Here is a 16,484-nt window from a genome sequence, read left to right as displayed (position 1 = left end):
TTTAACATGGGGCAGAACCTAAAATGTTTTAATTAGGTGTGACAGAAAGACAATGATTCTTGGTGGTAAATCTCCCTCCCAACTTGTGAGGGCACTAAGTAATGGGAACAGAATACTCTGACTACTTGACCTGACACTTTGTTCCCAGGGTTAAAAGGAAGACGTCATGTAGAAAAGAGACGGAGCGTCGTCTCATTGACCCAGAGGGCAAATGATGTGGCAGCTGTAGATCATAAACAGCTGCAATCGTTTACCAAGGGGTCATGAGTGACGGTATAAATAGGGGAAGAAGCAATGTTATCTGTTCCTTCGCTTTGGTTGGTATTAAGTAACCTGGAAGGACCTGTATTTTTTTGGGATAATTATGAGTGTTTCTTTTGTTCTGTCTATTTGTTATGTGTTATCACTAGACAGTTAACACATTCCGGAGCTGCAAAACCTGAAACAGCACTTTACCTGTATCACAAATAAAACTGTATTTGCACCACTATCACTAATTCATTCACTAACATACTTCTGTATGTGTTTCGTGTGGGTGTGTAATAATAACAGGATTATTATTTGCGGGGCAACACAGGGATTATAAATTAAGTAATACCTCCTTATTGTTTACTGTTTGTTTTGCCGTCAGGCACTGGACTTAAAAATAAATAAGACAAACCTTTTCACCTGGATTATAATGGTTTGTCTGTTCTTTAATCACCTGCACCTGTACACTATCAACCAGTTTGCCACAGTAGGGTGGAAGGACCAAAGGTGAAATGTGCTGCAGTGTCTGTGGAACACCAAGGTGGCTGCTACTGTACCACTGGGGGAAGAACCAGATGATGTCAGGAACAAGACATCTTTAAAAAAAATAAATAAATCTACAATTGAGAGAAAAAAATGTATAATGTATTTATTTGTTCTAGAAAGTGATTTAAGCTGTCTTGTTTTGTTTTGTTTGTTTTTAATTCACAGAATAATGAAATTTCATGTTGCAAAGAGAAAATTTAAAGAAACACTGCGGCCTTACGATGTGAAGGATGTGATCGAGCAGTATTCTGCAGGGCACCTGGACATGCTCTGCAGAATCAAGAGTCTTCAAATGCGGTGAGCAGGCTGTGGACGCATACACACTACACTGTCTTAAAAGCACACACAGCCCTATCTGTACAGAACTAGAACAGCACAGTCACCCTCTTGAAAGCACAACAGTGAATGGCATTCACTTACCCATAGCAACACTGTATAGATGTTGTAAAGACAAACTTCGGTGCAATTATCCACAAATATAAAGATTAAAAAGAACTTGTATAGCAGCTCACTTCATTGATAGGATGAGATGTTAACTGCATAGGTATTGGCATAATTTCCACCATTTAGATGTTTGAAGTGATTTTTTTTGCATTTCTCTTTTGCTCTGAGACCATGCATTGTACTGTAGATTGTTTGTTCTTTATTCACTGTATAGGAATTACACAGAGCAGTGCAGTGAAAAGGTAAACGAGAGGTATCCACCGCCATATTTTCTTTACATATCACAGATTAAAAAAAAGAAAATATTTGGCAATGATTCAAACTTTGAAAAGGAATAAAACATTATGTATAAGAGACTGATCTTTAACTTTGGGTCTTTAAAGTTGTTTTTTGCTTCAAACTGTTGTAACAAAAAATGGTAAAGGAGATCATATTATTCCTATAAAAGTGGGGTGGAGGCATTTATTGCTGAGATCCCATTCTCTCTAAATATGTCATTATCTCTTATTCCTTATTAGATTATTGGCCAATCCTCGATACATGGAAAATATTATAAATCAGCACTCTATTCCAGTGTCCCAAATTTTATTAATGGACTACAAATCAAGAACAACTGGGTGGGACATTTATCTAAAAATGGGTTCCTGCAATTGTGACTGGTACAAAAAACTTTACTGGAGTGTCTCTAATCACTGTGTATTTACACAGTAGTTACTTAGTACATACATCCTTTTGCACGTACACAGTTGTATCAGAAAAGGGTTAGGGGGTAAGGGTTAGGTTAAGGGGTAAGGTTAGGTTTATATCATGCAAATAAATGTCTACACATTAGTTACATTGTAACTATGCATAATAACATTGTGATTATGTATAAGTACACTTGTATTTACTAAAGAACTACAATGTAAATACACAGTAGTTAGCCATTTAATCTGAAGTTTTACCAATAATCCCACCCCCAGTCATTCTGTACTGAACGGTTTCAAATAATGTCTCTTCACACCCTCAATAAGTCTCACATTTTGTAATGTATTTACCTGCTTTCTTTCCCAATGTAATGTTACCTCTTTCATGTAGGTTGGACACCATTGTAGGTCCACAGCCACAATTGACGACCAAAGTCAAGTCCTTTTCCTCCCCCTCTGTGCACTTATATTACAGTCAACATGGCAGAAAGCAGTCCACACCAGGGTTAGGCCTATTGCTGTGAAGCTGTTTCTTTGACAAAAAATGAGATCTGAGGGGACATGTTCTAACATCTTCTTATGTCAGGGGGTCAATATCAGCAACAATTTTGCAATAAGGAAATACATGACTTGACATTCATGAAAATGAACGGTAGTCAGAATCTTCATTTTTTCTTTGGGTCTTCCCTTCATTAGTGCCTGGTACTGTCCTGGAACAGAGGTGAAGCCCCTCCTAATAAAATAGTGATTGTAGCATACTTGTTTTGCACTTCTGTTAGCTACATAGGTCTCAAGTGTTCAGTTTTGAAAGAAACACATGTAGCCAATAGGTAAAACAGCAGGAAAGAAGCAATTGAAGGGGTCAAATTCGATGTGTCCTTCATTCAGCAAATAATGAAGCTGCACAGCTTTTATAGCTGCCTGTGCCTGGCGTATCGCATTAATCTCCAATGTATTTGTTCTTCTGTCTTTACAGAAAACAGCTCACTCGCAATTCTTTTGTACTGTAAATCCAGAAATCTTTGCAAGCCTTTTATTATGCGATTGTCGCAGGTTAAAAAAAACTGTAAACATTTTTGGCACATGTATAAGTGCTTCCAATATATAAATGCTTCCAGTCGTTGACTCATACGAAATTCATCTGACCGCTATGGGGCGAAAGTAGCCCACATTATCGATATTGATGTGGATCTGAAAACATCCACAGTAAAGCCAAAGCATGCAAACTGGCTTATGTCTGTTCTCCACGAACTGGGGGGGGGGGAGAAATGATCATTTCAGGCTGGTCTCTTTCAGGGATATTGAATGCAGTTAAGGAAAGCCTCACTACCAGCACAAGCGATATTCCTGAGTAAAAAAAAAAAAAAAAAAAAAACGAGAACTGAATTTAAAATTGTTTTTTCAGATTGGTTTTCAGTACAGTAGCTTTGTATTTGGTACAATTTAGACTATCTTCTAAATAGTAAATAAATGCTACTGTAAATGGTTTGGGTTGATTGAGTTTCATATTCATTTTTCTGTCAGTAAATTATATTTTATATGCAGTATTGTGTGTGTCTTTTTCTTTCTTTCAAACCCTGTGATAACCTGTCATGTTACATTAGCCTATGTGTAAAAATGTTTTATTTTATTTATTTTTTGAAGGCACATACACAGTAATATTAACCATTATGAGGTCTTCATGATGTACATACAGAATTATGAAGTAGTATACAACTTTCAGGGCAACAGGTCGGCAACATTTCTGCAGCGAAATTGGTCTTATGGGTGTGATTCGCCAAATATTTCTGGATTTACAGTATTTCAGCTGTCGCCCATTTACATGCTTCCCCGCTCATCTATCTCATTCGCTGCCCTACATAGCTACTCTTAAATGCTTCGTGTACCCAAAAAAACAATTTACACATACTCAGAGATTTGTATTTTCAGTGCATGACATACTGCATTTTTAAAGGAAATAAAAGAATAGAGGTGCACAAGTACTTTGTTTGCTGTAATCTCTTAAAATTAGTAAAACGTGATCCGTCCGCTTTGGGTCAGGGGGAATTATCTCTTGTGTCCTAGCAAATTGAATCAGTTTGACCAGGATATAGTAAAGATGATATTTTGAAACTGTGCAAGAATTTTGACTTCCTGATGTCCTAGTTTGTAATTGTGTTCAATCATGGGAACTGTTTTCTCTTATTTAATATAGTCTCTCTTTTAACAGCTGTGTGTTACTCTGTAATGTGAGAAACAAACATTTTATAAAAAACACTTCAAAAGGGAGAGATTAAAGCCCCTTTCACACTGGCATGCTCTACCTGGGTCAGGACCCGGTGTCATGCGGGTCGGGTACGTGATTCCACACTGCTTTTGATAAAGCAGGGTTGACCTGGGTGACAGAGACAAGTAAACAAGGCACATATCAATGCCCCGTAAGCAGCAGCTGGTTACAGATGCTTCCATCCAAGCTTCTCTGGATTGAATCATCGGTCCAAATGTTAATTAGAGCAAATGTTTCCTCATCCCTGCTGCAATCTGACTCAAGCAACAAAAATATGGCTAAACAGAATAAACAGAAGTATTCCTTGCAGAAGTGAAACTTTCACGCAGGCGTGGCTGTTTGTTATTTCGTCTGCCATCATGCATTTTGTCTCTCTCAACCTGGGTCAAAGCGTGTTGACCCACATCCTGAGGTGTATCGCTGGGACCTGGATAGTCAGAACCCGGGTCCAGACCTAGGTAGGAGTGCCAGTGTGAAAGGGGCTTAAGATTAGCAGGTAATTTGGGCAAAATGACCAATTTGAATTCAAGCTTTTAAATCTCTATTTTTCATTTTACAGCAGTTACTATCCCTAATATTTTGCTACTATATTTAAATTATTACTATTCTGGTCAATTGTGTGCAAGTGTTAAGGTTAGGATGTTGGATAATGTTCTTAATAATATTTTGGTATGTTTCCACAAGACACTCACCAACCTCCAAAAACTATTGGGATGCAGTCATTTCATTTTTGTAACAGTCAGAATTTATCCTGGCTGGGCAGAGCCTTCACAGGCAGCGTCTTGCAGTTGAAGGGTTCAGTAGTAGTTATCCTGTGGAGTGGACGCTGTCCTCCTCGATGTAAACGAACCACCCCACTGTTAAGCATGGCAGTGCATTCGCCTTGAGCTGTGGCTCAGACACTTCTTGAGCTGTGCGCAGGCTCCCCGGGCACACCTCCCGGGCACGCCCCCCCTGCCAATCCAGACCTCATCACCTGCTAAATCGGTTAATGCATGCCTGGAGCCAGTGAAGGCTTTGCCAGTCTAGTTTTTGCTCTTAAAAGTTACATTTTTTTACCATTTTAATGATCAGGTGTTACTGGAGCATAATATTTAATCCAACAATCCAACCTTAACATCTGTGCTCTCACGGTTGTCAAGATGTCTGCTTATTCAGATTAATTATTAGAATACTGAAGCTAATTGCTTTTATTGTCTTACCATACAATCCCATCAGTGTCTTGTTTACTAACTCTCAGTGACTGTTCTCCTGTCCTGTTGCAAGATATTTTACACTGGGTTCATTTCTTCATTTCTTTACACAGAGTTGACCAAATTCTTGGCAAAGGACAAATACCAGGAGATAAGAAAACTAGAGAGAAGATTATGCCAGAGAGTGAGACGACTGAAGACCTAAGCATGCTGGGACGAGTATGTAAAGTGGAAAAACAGGTGAGGTTTTGTAGATTTCTGTAAATTTAATAGACATGTCGCTTACTATTTCTGAAGTGTGAAATAATTATGTGGTTTTGTTATGTTGCTCCAATTTATTTACATCTCTCTTTCTGCTTTGGAGTTTACTTTAACCTTCCTTGTTATAAGGAGGTGGAAGCAATTATAATTATTTTACTTTTAATTAATCCATGTTGTTAATGGTACTTGACAACAGTGAGTAAAGTATATCAAACATATTTATTAAAGCTTACATTATTTAAGGACTAGCAATCGAAGATTATTAGTAATACACAGTTATTCTAATTATACCTCTAGGCGTGATATAATAGTCAGCTAGTTTTAAACAGCATACAGAGTAATTGGACACTATTACCTGAAGCCAGATGTTATATTTTTCAGGAACAGGAGTGAAGGATGTCATCTTGAATCTACCGAATAGCCCAAGAATTGTATCTAGGTTCAGTGTATTTATATGCTACAGCTCCAACTCTAGGATGAGGCCCTTATGTGTAATTGGTTACATTTCTATATGTGTTGAGATTTGATTTGTTATAAAACAGCTGCAATGCTGCCATCACTATTACCCCATAGTTATAACATATATTATGAAAAAGTCATCTCTATCACGCCATGTACTTTCAATCTTGTACTGTTGACTCAATGCAAACCTTCATAACCCTTCATAACCCTTTCAAACATACAATTAACCCTTCAATATATACAATTTCAAACATACAATTAACCCTTCAATATGATAACCTGATCCTTCAACGCTGCCAGCCCCACTAACTATAAGAGGTAGTAGACAGGCTTGCAGAGTTGAAAAGTCATATAGTAATATGACTGGATCAGAATCAGTCCAGGTACTTATAGTTAGATCTTTAGTCAAGCTCAAAGAAAGCACCAATCAAGGTTAAGGCAGATTTAGAGAGAAAAAGAGAAAATAATTCAATATTGAAGCAACACAACCATATCATAAAATAGCAAGGGAAATGTAAAAAAATATATTAAAATTACATTTAAAATTCTTCAAGAATGTACTCAATTTAGTGAGTGTTTTTGTTTTAAGGCTGTACTGTCATCATCCCATAAAAATCCAAGTTTTGCACAAAAAAAGCATCAACTATCTAAATCCTAAATCCTTTCAATTTGTTTTCACCTTCCAGGTACAGTCCATAGAATCCAAGCTGGACTCCCTCTTGGAAATCTACAGACAGGTTTTACGAAAAGGATCGGCCTCAGCGCTGACCCTCGCCTCGCTGCAGATGCCCCTGTTCGAGTTTGAGCCCACCTCTGACTACCAGAGCCCCTTGGACAGCAAAGACGTCTCCAGCTCAGCGCAGTACAGCAGCAGCGTGTCCAGATCTGCCAGTGCCAACATTCCCCAAGGATTGCAACTGATATCGACGCCAAACGAGCTGAACAATTCAGCGTACTATTCTTACTCTCCAACTATGCATGGCTTAGCCACGCAGGTGCCAATGAGCCAGAGTGAGGGGGCTATACCTGTAGTGACACCCAATAACTTGTCAAGCCAAATGACTCAATCTTCCAAGCCAGTCGCCCCGACGACCTTGCAGATCCCCTCTCTGCCATCCCTTAAGCATATCAACAGGCCCGTAAACATTATTCCAGTCACCACACAGGAGGGTGCTTCTGATGTCACTGTCTGCCTTGTTGCTTCAACAGATAATGGACAGACTGCACAGACCAATGCAAAAGAGAAGGGCTCATGGAGAAGGCATGTGGGCCTGGAGGGGGAAGCCTCAGTTTCAGGGCCCTCAATGACGGACAGAGTCTTGGAGAAGTCGCTCTCTGTTCAAGACCTGATGCAGTCCACGGAGGAGCTCCACACAAACCACTCGAGCAGTGACTCAAATGGCTCACAAGGGAGCCAGGAGATCTATCCCGATTGGAAGGACACAGAGCTGTTCATAACAGACAAGGAGTTGGACGCAGGGACCATGACAGAGGGCTTTGATTTCCTCACACAGTCCACAGTGGACGCAACACTCCCCGCTGACTTTCTGATGCCTGGAATAGGAAGATCATCTCAAAGTACTGGTGGAACCGGGGACAACTCCGACTCCCTCAGCCTGCCTCATGTCCGACTAAAATAGCACCACACAGGAGAGTTTTCTTTGTAAACTTAGTACTTCCTTTAATCATACATATCATTGCATGGACTATTCCTAAAAAAATAAAAAATAAAAATGTAATCGGACGTAAACTTGCAAGAACCTGAAAGAATCCGAAAGGCAGTTGTATGAGCCCATAATCTCCTAGCTGCATGACATGTGCATGTTTAAATTAACAGTGCATTTAATTACTGTAATATACATACATCAAGCCCTTTCCGTTAGCAAGAGTACAAACAGATTTTGTGGTAATCTTTCTAGCTAATGCAACAGAGATCTGCCAAATCCTAATGATTGAACTTACTAAAATGTACTGTTACTTAGCTGCAGCAGTCATTAAAAAAAATAGTTTAGCATTTTACTTTCTGGTGGGAAAAACCCTACCGTTAGTGGGTAATACAGAATTTTATGTTTACAATGAAATATCTTAAGTACAGCTGCTAGCAAAGGTACTGAGGAAAACAGAATAGTATGGCTGCTACTTACAGAACACACTTTTGGTCATTTACTCTTTGGTTGAATGTTCATTTCTACATATCCTTGGTCAGTCAGTGAGTGATGTGTACAGCAGCACTATCAGAACATTCTCAAGAACAAACTTTTCATACAAAATGTGGAAAAACTTTTTTTCAGAGGATTTATTATTATTATTACTATGGTAGAAAGGAAGTTACTGCAGTCTTAAGTGTAGCTTTAAATGCCTCAAACTGTAAGATAAAGGACTCTGCCAAACAGTTGTAAGTTACCCTCAACTTCTTTCTTTCTTTTTTTTCAAACATATTCTTGGATGTTACTCATCAGCTGTGTGACATGAAAGTTAATGACATACTGTACAATGTATATATCATCACGTTAATATGTGTATGAGATGTCTGAATACTGGGTAGCAGTGTACTATAGTTTATGTTTAAATCAATGCCAACAGGTGGATCCAGAAGGCTGTCTTGAAGCACAATTTGCTCTGAAGTGATCTGCCAAGCAATGCAAAATGCATACCAATTTATAACATTCTGCCACAAGCTATCTATGTATGAAAGCCATGATAAAGCTAAATAAACAGATACAAAATGTCAGACTGCTTAAAGCTGGACAGCAAAGAACAATAACATTTTTCAACATCTCAGAAACATTAACTTATTTGGCATACGTTCTACATTTCAAATGATAAAGGATTCAGATTTTTAATGAATGTCCACATTTGGCTAAACTAAAACTGAATTATTGTATAACATACACCCTATACAGATGTAATGATTTGTTTCCTTTCTTTGATCAGATATGCTTTATGGTGCCTTTCTTGCATACTGTTTGTATTTTGTATTCAAACTGTTACAGGTCTCCTGTAATGGAGACTTCTATTCTGACGATGATATCAATCAAACTGTTATGTGTTAGAAAATACTGTTTCCTGCTGCAGATCTGAACACCATGTCAGTTAATTACACGTGAATATGTTTTTTTTTTTTTTTAAACTAATTATTTCACTGGTAATTTATTACACAGAACTGGCCTTAACTTACATGCTTGAGAATTTTAAGGTTCTGTTTTGTTTTTAACTAATTTATTTCAAGAAAATATGTGCACATAACAGAGATATTCCATAAACTCTGTAAGAAAAACAAATGCAAAATGACTTTTTTTCAATAAACTTCAATAAACCAGGAACATTTAAAATGATGCCTTTTGTGTTATATATAAACGACTATAAAGTATATATTTGAGGACATTGCATTTCAGTGTCATAAAAAAGGATATTAACATGATGACCTGACATACATACATACATACATACATACAGTGGTTTGCAGAAGTATTCACACCCTACCAATAATGTCACATTTTGTTGAATTACAAATAATGTGTGCACGGTTTTTCAAACAAATGTTTTTATTCAAACTGTAGTGGTTAAACTGAACACTGTTATGAGGAGGAGGTTAAATGTCAGCAAAACTTGCAAAGAAAATGTACAAAATGAAATTTACTAATTGATTAAGTATTCAACCCCTTAAGTCAGCACCTTTTGCAGCAATTACTGCTATGAGTCTTTTTGTATAGGTCTCTACTAGCTTTGCACAGTAGGATGGTGAAATTTTTGCCCATTCTTCACAGGAAAATTGCTCCAGTTCTGATAAGTTTGTTGGGGATCGTCGATGGACTGCAATCTTCAAGTCTAGCCATAAATTTGCGATTGGATTCAAGGTAGGACTTTGACTGGGCCACTCAAGAACATTATTTTTTTTCTTGTTCAACCACTCCAGTGTGGCTTTGGCTTTGTGCTTCGAGCCATTGTCCTGCTGAAATGAGAATTTGCTCCCCAGTTTCAGAGTCTTGGCAGACTCAAACAGTTTTTTCCTCAAGGATTCGCCTGTACTTTGCACCATCCATTCTCCCCTCTGTTCTGACAAGCTTCGCAGTCCCTATTGAAGAGAAGCATCCCGATAACATAATGCTTTACAGTTGGGATGGTGTTGATTGGGTGATGTGCAGTTTTGGGATTGCGCCAGACATAACGCTCGGAATTTAGTTCAATTTTTGTCTCATCTGACCACAAAACCTTTTTCCACATGTCTGCAGTATCATCTACATGCTTTCGCAAACTCCATACATGCTTTAAGATGAGGCTTTTTGAGTAATGGCTTCTTTCTTGCCACCCGTCCATAAACGCCAGCTTTGTGTAGGGACCGGCTTGTTGTTGATGTGTGAACACTGACTCCCATCTCAGACAAATAACTTTGCAGCTCTCTCAAGGTCATTATTAGCTTCATAGTGACATCCCAAACCAGTTTCCTGATGGTGACCTGATCTGCAAACCACTGTACATACACCTCCATATATTCCCAGATTCTGATACTCGTTTGTGTCCAGTGTTACCACAATTGGATAAGCAGGTCTATAGATATGCAAAAATGTTAGCGTGGCGTATGAATGTACTGTAAGTGCATGTGAACAGACCTGTGAATTAAAAATGTGTAGAAGAAGGTAACCCACCAAGTTTCAGCACAATTACATTACTGGTATTGTATGATACAGTATATACACAGATTCTGATATGTCTTTACCAAGTAGGCTTTTCTCTATTTAGGCTTCTGATTCTGTTTCTTCTGTGTTCTTAGTTACTGGCTACCATTAGGAATGCCGCAGGTGGGTTGATCATTTATGTATGTAAAAATGTAGGTGTGACACCTACGTACAGGTGGGCATCCACTTATCCACAGTTTCTCATATTCCCAACTGCTTGCGCTAGTGTTAACTGATGGTGTGATCTAGCAACTGCACATTTCTGTAAAATTCATCATATCATTTCTTCATGCTGTACTACTACTGTATTTAATAGATTTGCTGTGGAGATTTACACAGTAAGATATTATTGATTATAAGTTAAAGCACTGCTGAAGTTGAACAAATATGGCAAATAACATTCATTTAAAGTTAGACAAAGTTAAACGAAGACAATTTAAACAGCTTATACTTTTTTCTTTCCACAAAGTAACACACCATGCAAGACTGAGAAGACAAACAAAGTCGTGCTGCTCATATTTATAGCCTTTGTTGCCTTGGCACATGCGTGCTGATCTCCTGATTACCGTGTTCGCTAACGTTAGGTTATTACCATAACCCTGGTTCCCTGAAAAGGATAATGACAACCATTACCGAATGGGAAGAGCCTCTCTGACCGTCCATCTCAAATATACAAAAGCTGCCCTATCAGGGCCCTGCTGTGAGAGGGAAGTCCCGCCCACCTCCTGCTGAAGAGGGACGTCCTCACATTAGCACATGGCCATTTTCTTTCGAAAACAGAGGTCAGCTGGGAACACGACCTCAAAGGGTAATGGTTGTCACTCTCTTTTCAGGGAACCAGGGTTATGGTAATAACCTAACGTTCTCTTTCAATTCGAATGACAACCATTACCGAATGGGAAAGCTGTACCATAGCTGTCGTGGCTCCAGATTACTGACAATACAGCCCCACGACGATAGCAGCAGAGCCCACATGACGCCTAAGGCCTGGCCGTCTGCAAATTCTAGAGCCCAGAGAGGGTCTCGTTCGGTTTGTCACATCAAGTTCGTAAAAATGAACAAATGTCTGACAACCTGTCCATGTTGCAGCATTGCATAACTAATCTACGGAGGAAAAGCCTAATCTAAGGAAAGCCCACGAAGTTGCCTGGCCCCTGGTAGAATGGGCCGTAATGTCCCCCGGTAACCCCAAGCGTATCGCATCTGCCACCCAGTGAGTTAGACGTTGCTTCAATAGGGCCTGACCTCTAGAGCGGGACCCATAGCAGACAAACAGCTGGTTGGACTGTCTCCAGGACACCGTCCTATCCAAATAACAGCGCAGAGCCCGAACTGGGCATAGCGTATGTTGTCTACGGTCCTCCTCTGACTCGTGCGGGGGAGATCTGAAAGTTTCCAAAACCATTGCTTGGTTAATATGGAATGAGGATACCACCCTTGACAAAAAGGATGGATTTGTTCTTAATGTTACCCGTGAGTCATTCCCAGTGAAAGCCATACATATGTCATCGATCGACAGCACATGAAGCTCATTTACTCGTCTGGCAGACGTAATGGCTATTAAAAATGTCACTTTTAATGAAACAGGGCGCAGTTCTACTGACGCCATGGGCTCAAATGGGGGACCCATAAGGGCCCTCAGTACCAATTCTAAATTCCACTTGGGGACCATACTTTTCATGGGAGGATGAAGCCTCCGAGCCCCTTTAAGAAATTACACTGCCAGGAAATGTGCCCCAGGGGACACCGAGTCAATTTTGTCATAGCACACTGATATTGCTGCCAGGTATACCTACAAAGTAGATGCTGATTTTCCTGCATCAATCAGGTGTTGTAAGAAGGTTAATATAGTCTCAATCAGGCAAGTCACCGGATAGTGACCTTCGGCAAGGCACCAGTCTTGGAAAACTTTCCATTTTTATGAGTACTGGGCTCTAGTGCTCGGCGCTCTAGCAGAGTGTAGTGTCTCTACAACTGCATCTGGCAAACCTCGTCTGAATAGACGGCTCTGTTCAAAGGCCAGACCCAGAGTTGGAGCTGGGCTGGGTTTGGGTGCCATAATAGCCCCTCCGCTTGGCTCAGGAGGTCCTTGCGCAGTGGATTGCTGCCACGGCTGATCCGACAAAATGTCGGAGAGGAGAGCAAACCAGGAGCGTCTCGGCCATCTGGGTGCAACCAGCAGAACCTATGCTCTCTCCACCCTGATCCTCTCTAGTGTCATGGATATTAATGTTAGCAGAGGGAACACATACAAGAGCCCCTGAGGCCAGAGACTCATCTGTTCTGGAGGCTGAAGGTGCAGAAGCTGGGTTGCCCCAGGAGGAGCACACCAAATCCAGGAAGTCCTGGCATAAAGGGAGGGCATGCTGTGGGTGTCCTCTCTGCTGGAGGAAGCGGTTCCCCTTTCCCTCTTGCTCCGCCGGCCATGGGATGTCCGTGGCTGCAGCTGCCCGCTGCATTAGTGGCACGAACTCCTCCCTCTGGGACACGTGTGGCAAGGGCGGCAGGGCGCTCCCCACTGTGGCCGGCACGACGGAGGTGGCTGGGTCCGACACATCCGACCTGGATGCCGTGAAGAACAGCTCGCCTGGGCTAGGTGGTCTAGGCAGAGGGGACGGGGAACCAGATTGTGGGGGCTGGGGCTGCCCGGTCATAGGGAGCAGCCTGCCTTGAGACTTTAATAGGGTCTCCAGCATAGTTTGCTGAGCCCTTTTACAGTCTCTGCCAGCTCTGCGAAGCGCCGCTCGGCCGAGCTTGGGCGCCTTCGTGGCGACTGCGATGGTCACCATCTGCGTCTGTGTGGGGAAGGGGCGCGGTGCCTGCGTGGCGACCGTCTGTCTTATGGTGAGCATCCCCTTGAGTGGTACTGCCTCGGCGGTGACCATCTCGCCTCCCCTGAGAGGTGCCTGCACCTCTGCACCACTGGTGGAGAAGAGGAGGGTGACCAGGTTGTGTGGGAGAGTTCCCTGGTCGTTGTAGCAGGGGGAGTCCTGGACGACCTCTGCAGAGGCTCTTGGACCACAGATCTCATTCTCCCATGGCTTGAGGAGAGAGAACTTTTAACAGGGAGAGCAGTCCAGCTCACTGTCAGTGCCTTGGCCATGTGTTCTGGCCCCAGACACCTGGTGCAGGATCTATGCTCGTCCTGCCTGGGCAGCTTAGCTGAGCACCAGTCACACTGGTGGATCCAGCTGAAGACCCAGTTGACTGCACCGACATGTTTGCAGTTGTTGTTGTTGTTTTTTTTTTGGTTTTTTTTAAACTGCTGTGCTCAATGAACAGCCTGCAGATGCGTTTTTAAAACGATTCACCGGTGCCGAATCAGTCGGTGCCGGGATCGTCGTCGAGGCAACCGCTGTCAGTGCTGAGGTCGGCGTCGAGAAGTACCACCGTCTGTGCCGGGCTGTAGACTGCCTCAAAGCTATTCCCCGGTGTCGAATCAATCGGTACCAGGATTGGTGTTGAAAAGAGCGCTGTCGGCGCCGGGAGGTCAGTGCCGAGTCAATTGATGCTGAGGTCGATGCCGACGTGTAGCGCGGTCGGAGCCGGGCTGTAGACGGCCTCGAAGAGGTTCATCGGTGCCGAATCAATCGGTGCCGAGAAACGTGCTGCCAATGCCGAGACAGTCAGTGCCGAATGGACCTGTTCCAAGGTCGGTACCAATGGTAGGCACGGTCAGGGCCAAGCTGTAGGCCTCGCCAAAGATGTTTACACCGGTGCCGAGTCAATCAGGACCGGATAGGCGCTGTTTCTTCAACCTCGTGATCGATGGGAAAAACCGCGGTCGATGCCAGGGTATGCAGCCGATTCAATCACCGTGGTTGCCGAGGACAAGCACAGCCGTGCTAGGAAAGCCCGAGGATTGAAGTGGGCGCAAGGCCCGAGCTGGTTTTTTTTTGTTGGTCGCTGTAACCGATTAAATCGGTGTAGAGGGCGACGCCGCGAGCCCGTGGGGGTTTCCTTACAGCACCACAACAGCTCTCACACGGTGTATCAACTACACAAAGCCTTGTGTAGTGAGAGTAATGGCCGCTCGCTAATCCCTGAAGAGGGGTCAAAACCAACTCTAGAAAACATGATTACCAAGGATTTTTTAATTTATTTAAAGTCAAATAAATCAGCCAAATTCGGAATGCAAATGCAGAAGTAATTTACGACCTGTATCAGAGAGATAAGAGAGAAAGTGGGTGATGTGCTACTGTGAGGACGTCCCTCATTAGTAGGAGGTGGGCGGGACTTCCCCCTCACAGCACGGCCCTGATAGGGCAGTTTTTATAGATTTGCTCAGGGATTAACGGTCAGAGAGGCTCTTCTCATTCGGTAATGGTTGTCATTCAAATTGAAAGGGAACCTGTTGCGCGCCATCCAGACATTTTTAAGCCTATCATAGCCAGTCCTGGCTGACGGCTGTCTTCTACTGCGCATGTGCGCGGCGGATTTGGGCGCTCACATTTCTGAGCGAGCATAGCCTGGCTTCAGCCCATTAAACAGATGGGAAGAATGGCATTGTTGATATGCCGTGTGTCATGTGAGAGGGGGGGATGAAACGAACATCAACACCCAGAAGAAGGGAAGCGCGATTCTGTAATAAGAGACTGGGGGTTCATCGAGCAAGCGAACACTGTTACGGTCACAGAACCATGAAAGCATATTGGTATCACATTAGCATTTGAAAAGTAGATTCTGATCTGCTTGACCATTACAATCCTGAAACACATGGACATAACAGTGTAATGTGCAAATGTATTTAACCAGGATAGAACCCTGAGATAAGATAGGCATGGATCTCGTTTTAAAGTGAGTCTTGGCATACTGTCTCTAAAGACCGTGGGAAGCTGACCTACTAAATTGTGTGTGGGCACTTTGTTGTGTAATTTAAGTCTATGCTTGTTTGTACTAAAGAACCTGTATGCCATACAATTAGCAGTTCTGATGGGGAGGGGGGAAGTGAAAATCTTAAAATCCCAATCTGTTGAGAATTTAACTTTATTTATTTAAATAATAAATGTGCTTACAGACATCCTCTTAAAAGTGTTTAACATATTTGAAGCTGTTGGGTTTATATTTTAAACAGACTGTGGGATTGTTACAATCTGTGAGCTTGAAGAAAAAACAGGAGCAGGAATTAAGGTAATTTAATACTGCAGGTGAAGATGTTTTTTCATTGAGAAAGTGTTTTCTTTTTTTTTCTAGAGCTTTATACAGCGTAATTTACAAAGACACACCTAATGGGCCAGATTTATAAAGGTGTTTTCTCTCAAATACAATTTGGACAAATTTTCTGAAAGTAAAATCAAACTGTCAATGTTGCAAACCAAGAAAGAAAGTATTTGGAAGGTTCATTTCAGGGCATTTCAGCATCACTGATTTTGTAACTTAAACAATTGAACTTTCACAAAAAAACGGTGACCGCTTTATTTTGGTGTAAAGATATTGATAAATTTGGCACAGTTTCCAGAAATGCCCTGTGACAGAGAGAGAATCTAAGCTGTAAATCTCCCTCCCAACCAGAAAGGGCGCTGTGTAAGGTGAGCGGTATGCTTCCCCGTAGATTGGTCGACTTGACGGTAGGCAGAAACCAGAGGGCAGCCATTTTGGCGGAAGCGCGTAGCTACACATACACCAAACGAATCCCTTGCGACCAGCTACAGGACAGACAGTGATTTGAGAAAGCCTGGCACCGAGCTGATTGCAGGGAGGA

General features: G+C 41.9%; 1 protein-coding gene across 2 annotated transcripts in view; it reads left to right on the top strand.

Annotated features, from left to right (window-relative positions):
- Window positions 1-9,424, top strand: part of LOC121315730 (potassium voltage-gated channel subfamily KQT member 5-like) — a 241,364-nt gene extending 231,940 nt beyond the window's left edge. For both annotated transcript variants that reach the window (XM_041250085.1, XM_041250084.1), the window contains 3 exons: window positions 961-1,092; window positions 5,498-5,624; window positions 6,794-9,424. In XM_041250085.1, coding sequence (XP_041106019.1) covers window positions 961-1,092; window positions 5,498-5,624; window positions 6,794-7,747 — 1,213 coding nt within the window. In that variant the 3' untranslated portion in view covers window positions 7,748-9,424. The remainder of the gene's footprint in view (window positions 1-960; window positions 1,093-5,497; window positions 5,625-6,793) is intronic.
- The last annotated feature ends 7,060 nt before the right edge of the window (window positions 9,425-16,484 follow it).

Source organism: Polyodon spathula, chromosome 5 (assembly GCF_017654505.1).
Source record: "Polyodon spathula isolate WHYD16114869_AA chromosome 5, ASM1765450v1, whole genome shotgun sequence".
Classification (NCBI taxonomy): Eukaryota; Metazoa; Chordata; class Actinopteri; order Acipenseriformes; family Polyodontidae; genus Polyodon; species Polyodon spathula.
The sequence above is the reverse complement of the archived record's forward strand: the minus strand, read 5'-3'. Positions and strand labels throughout refer to the sequence as shown.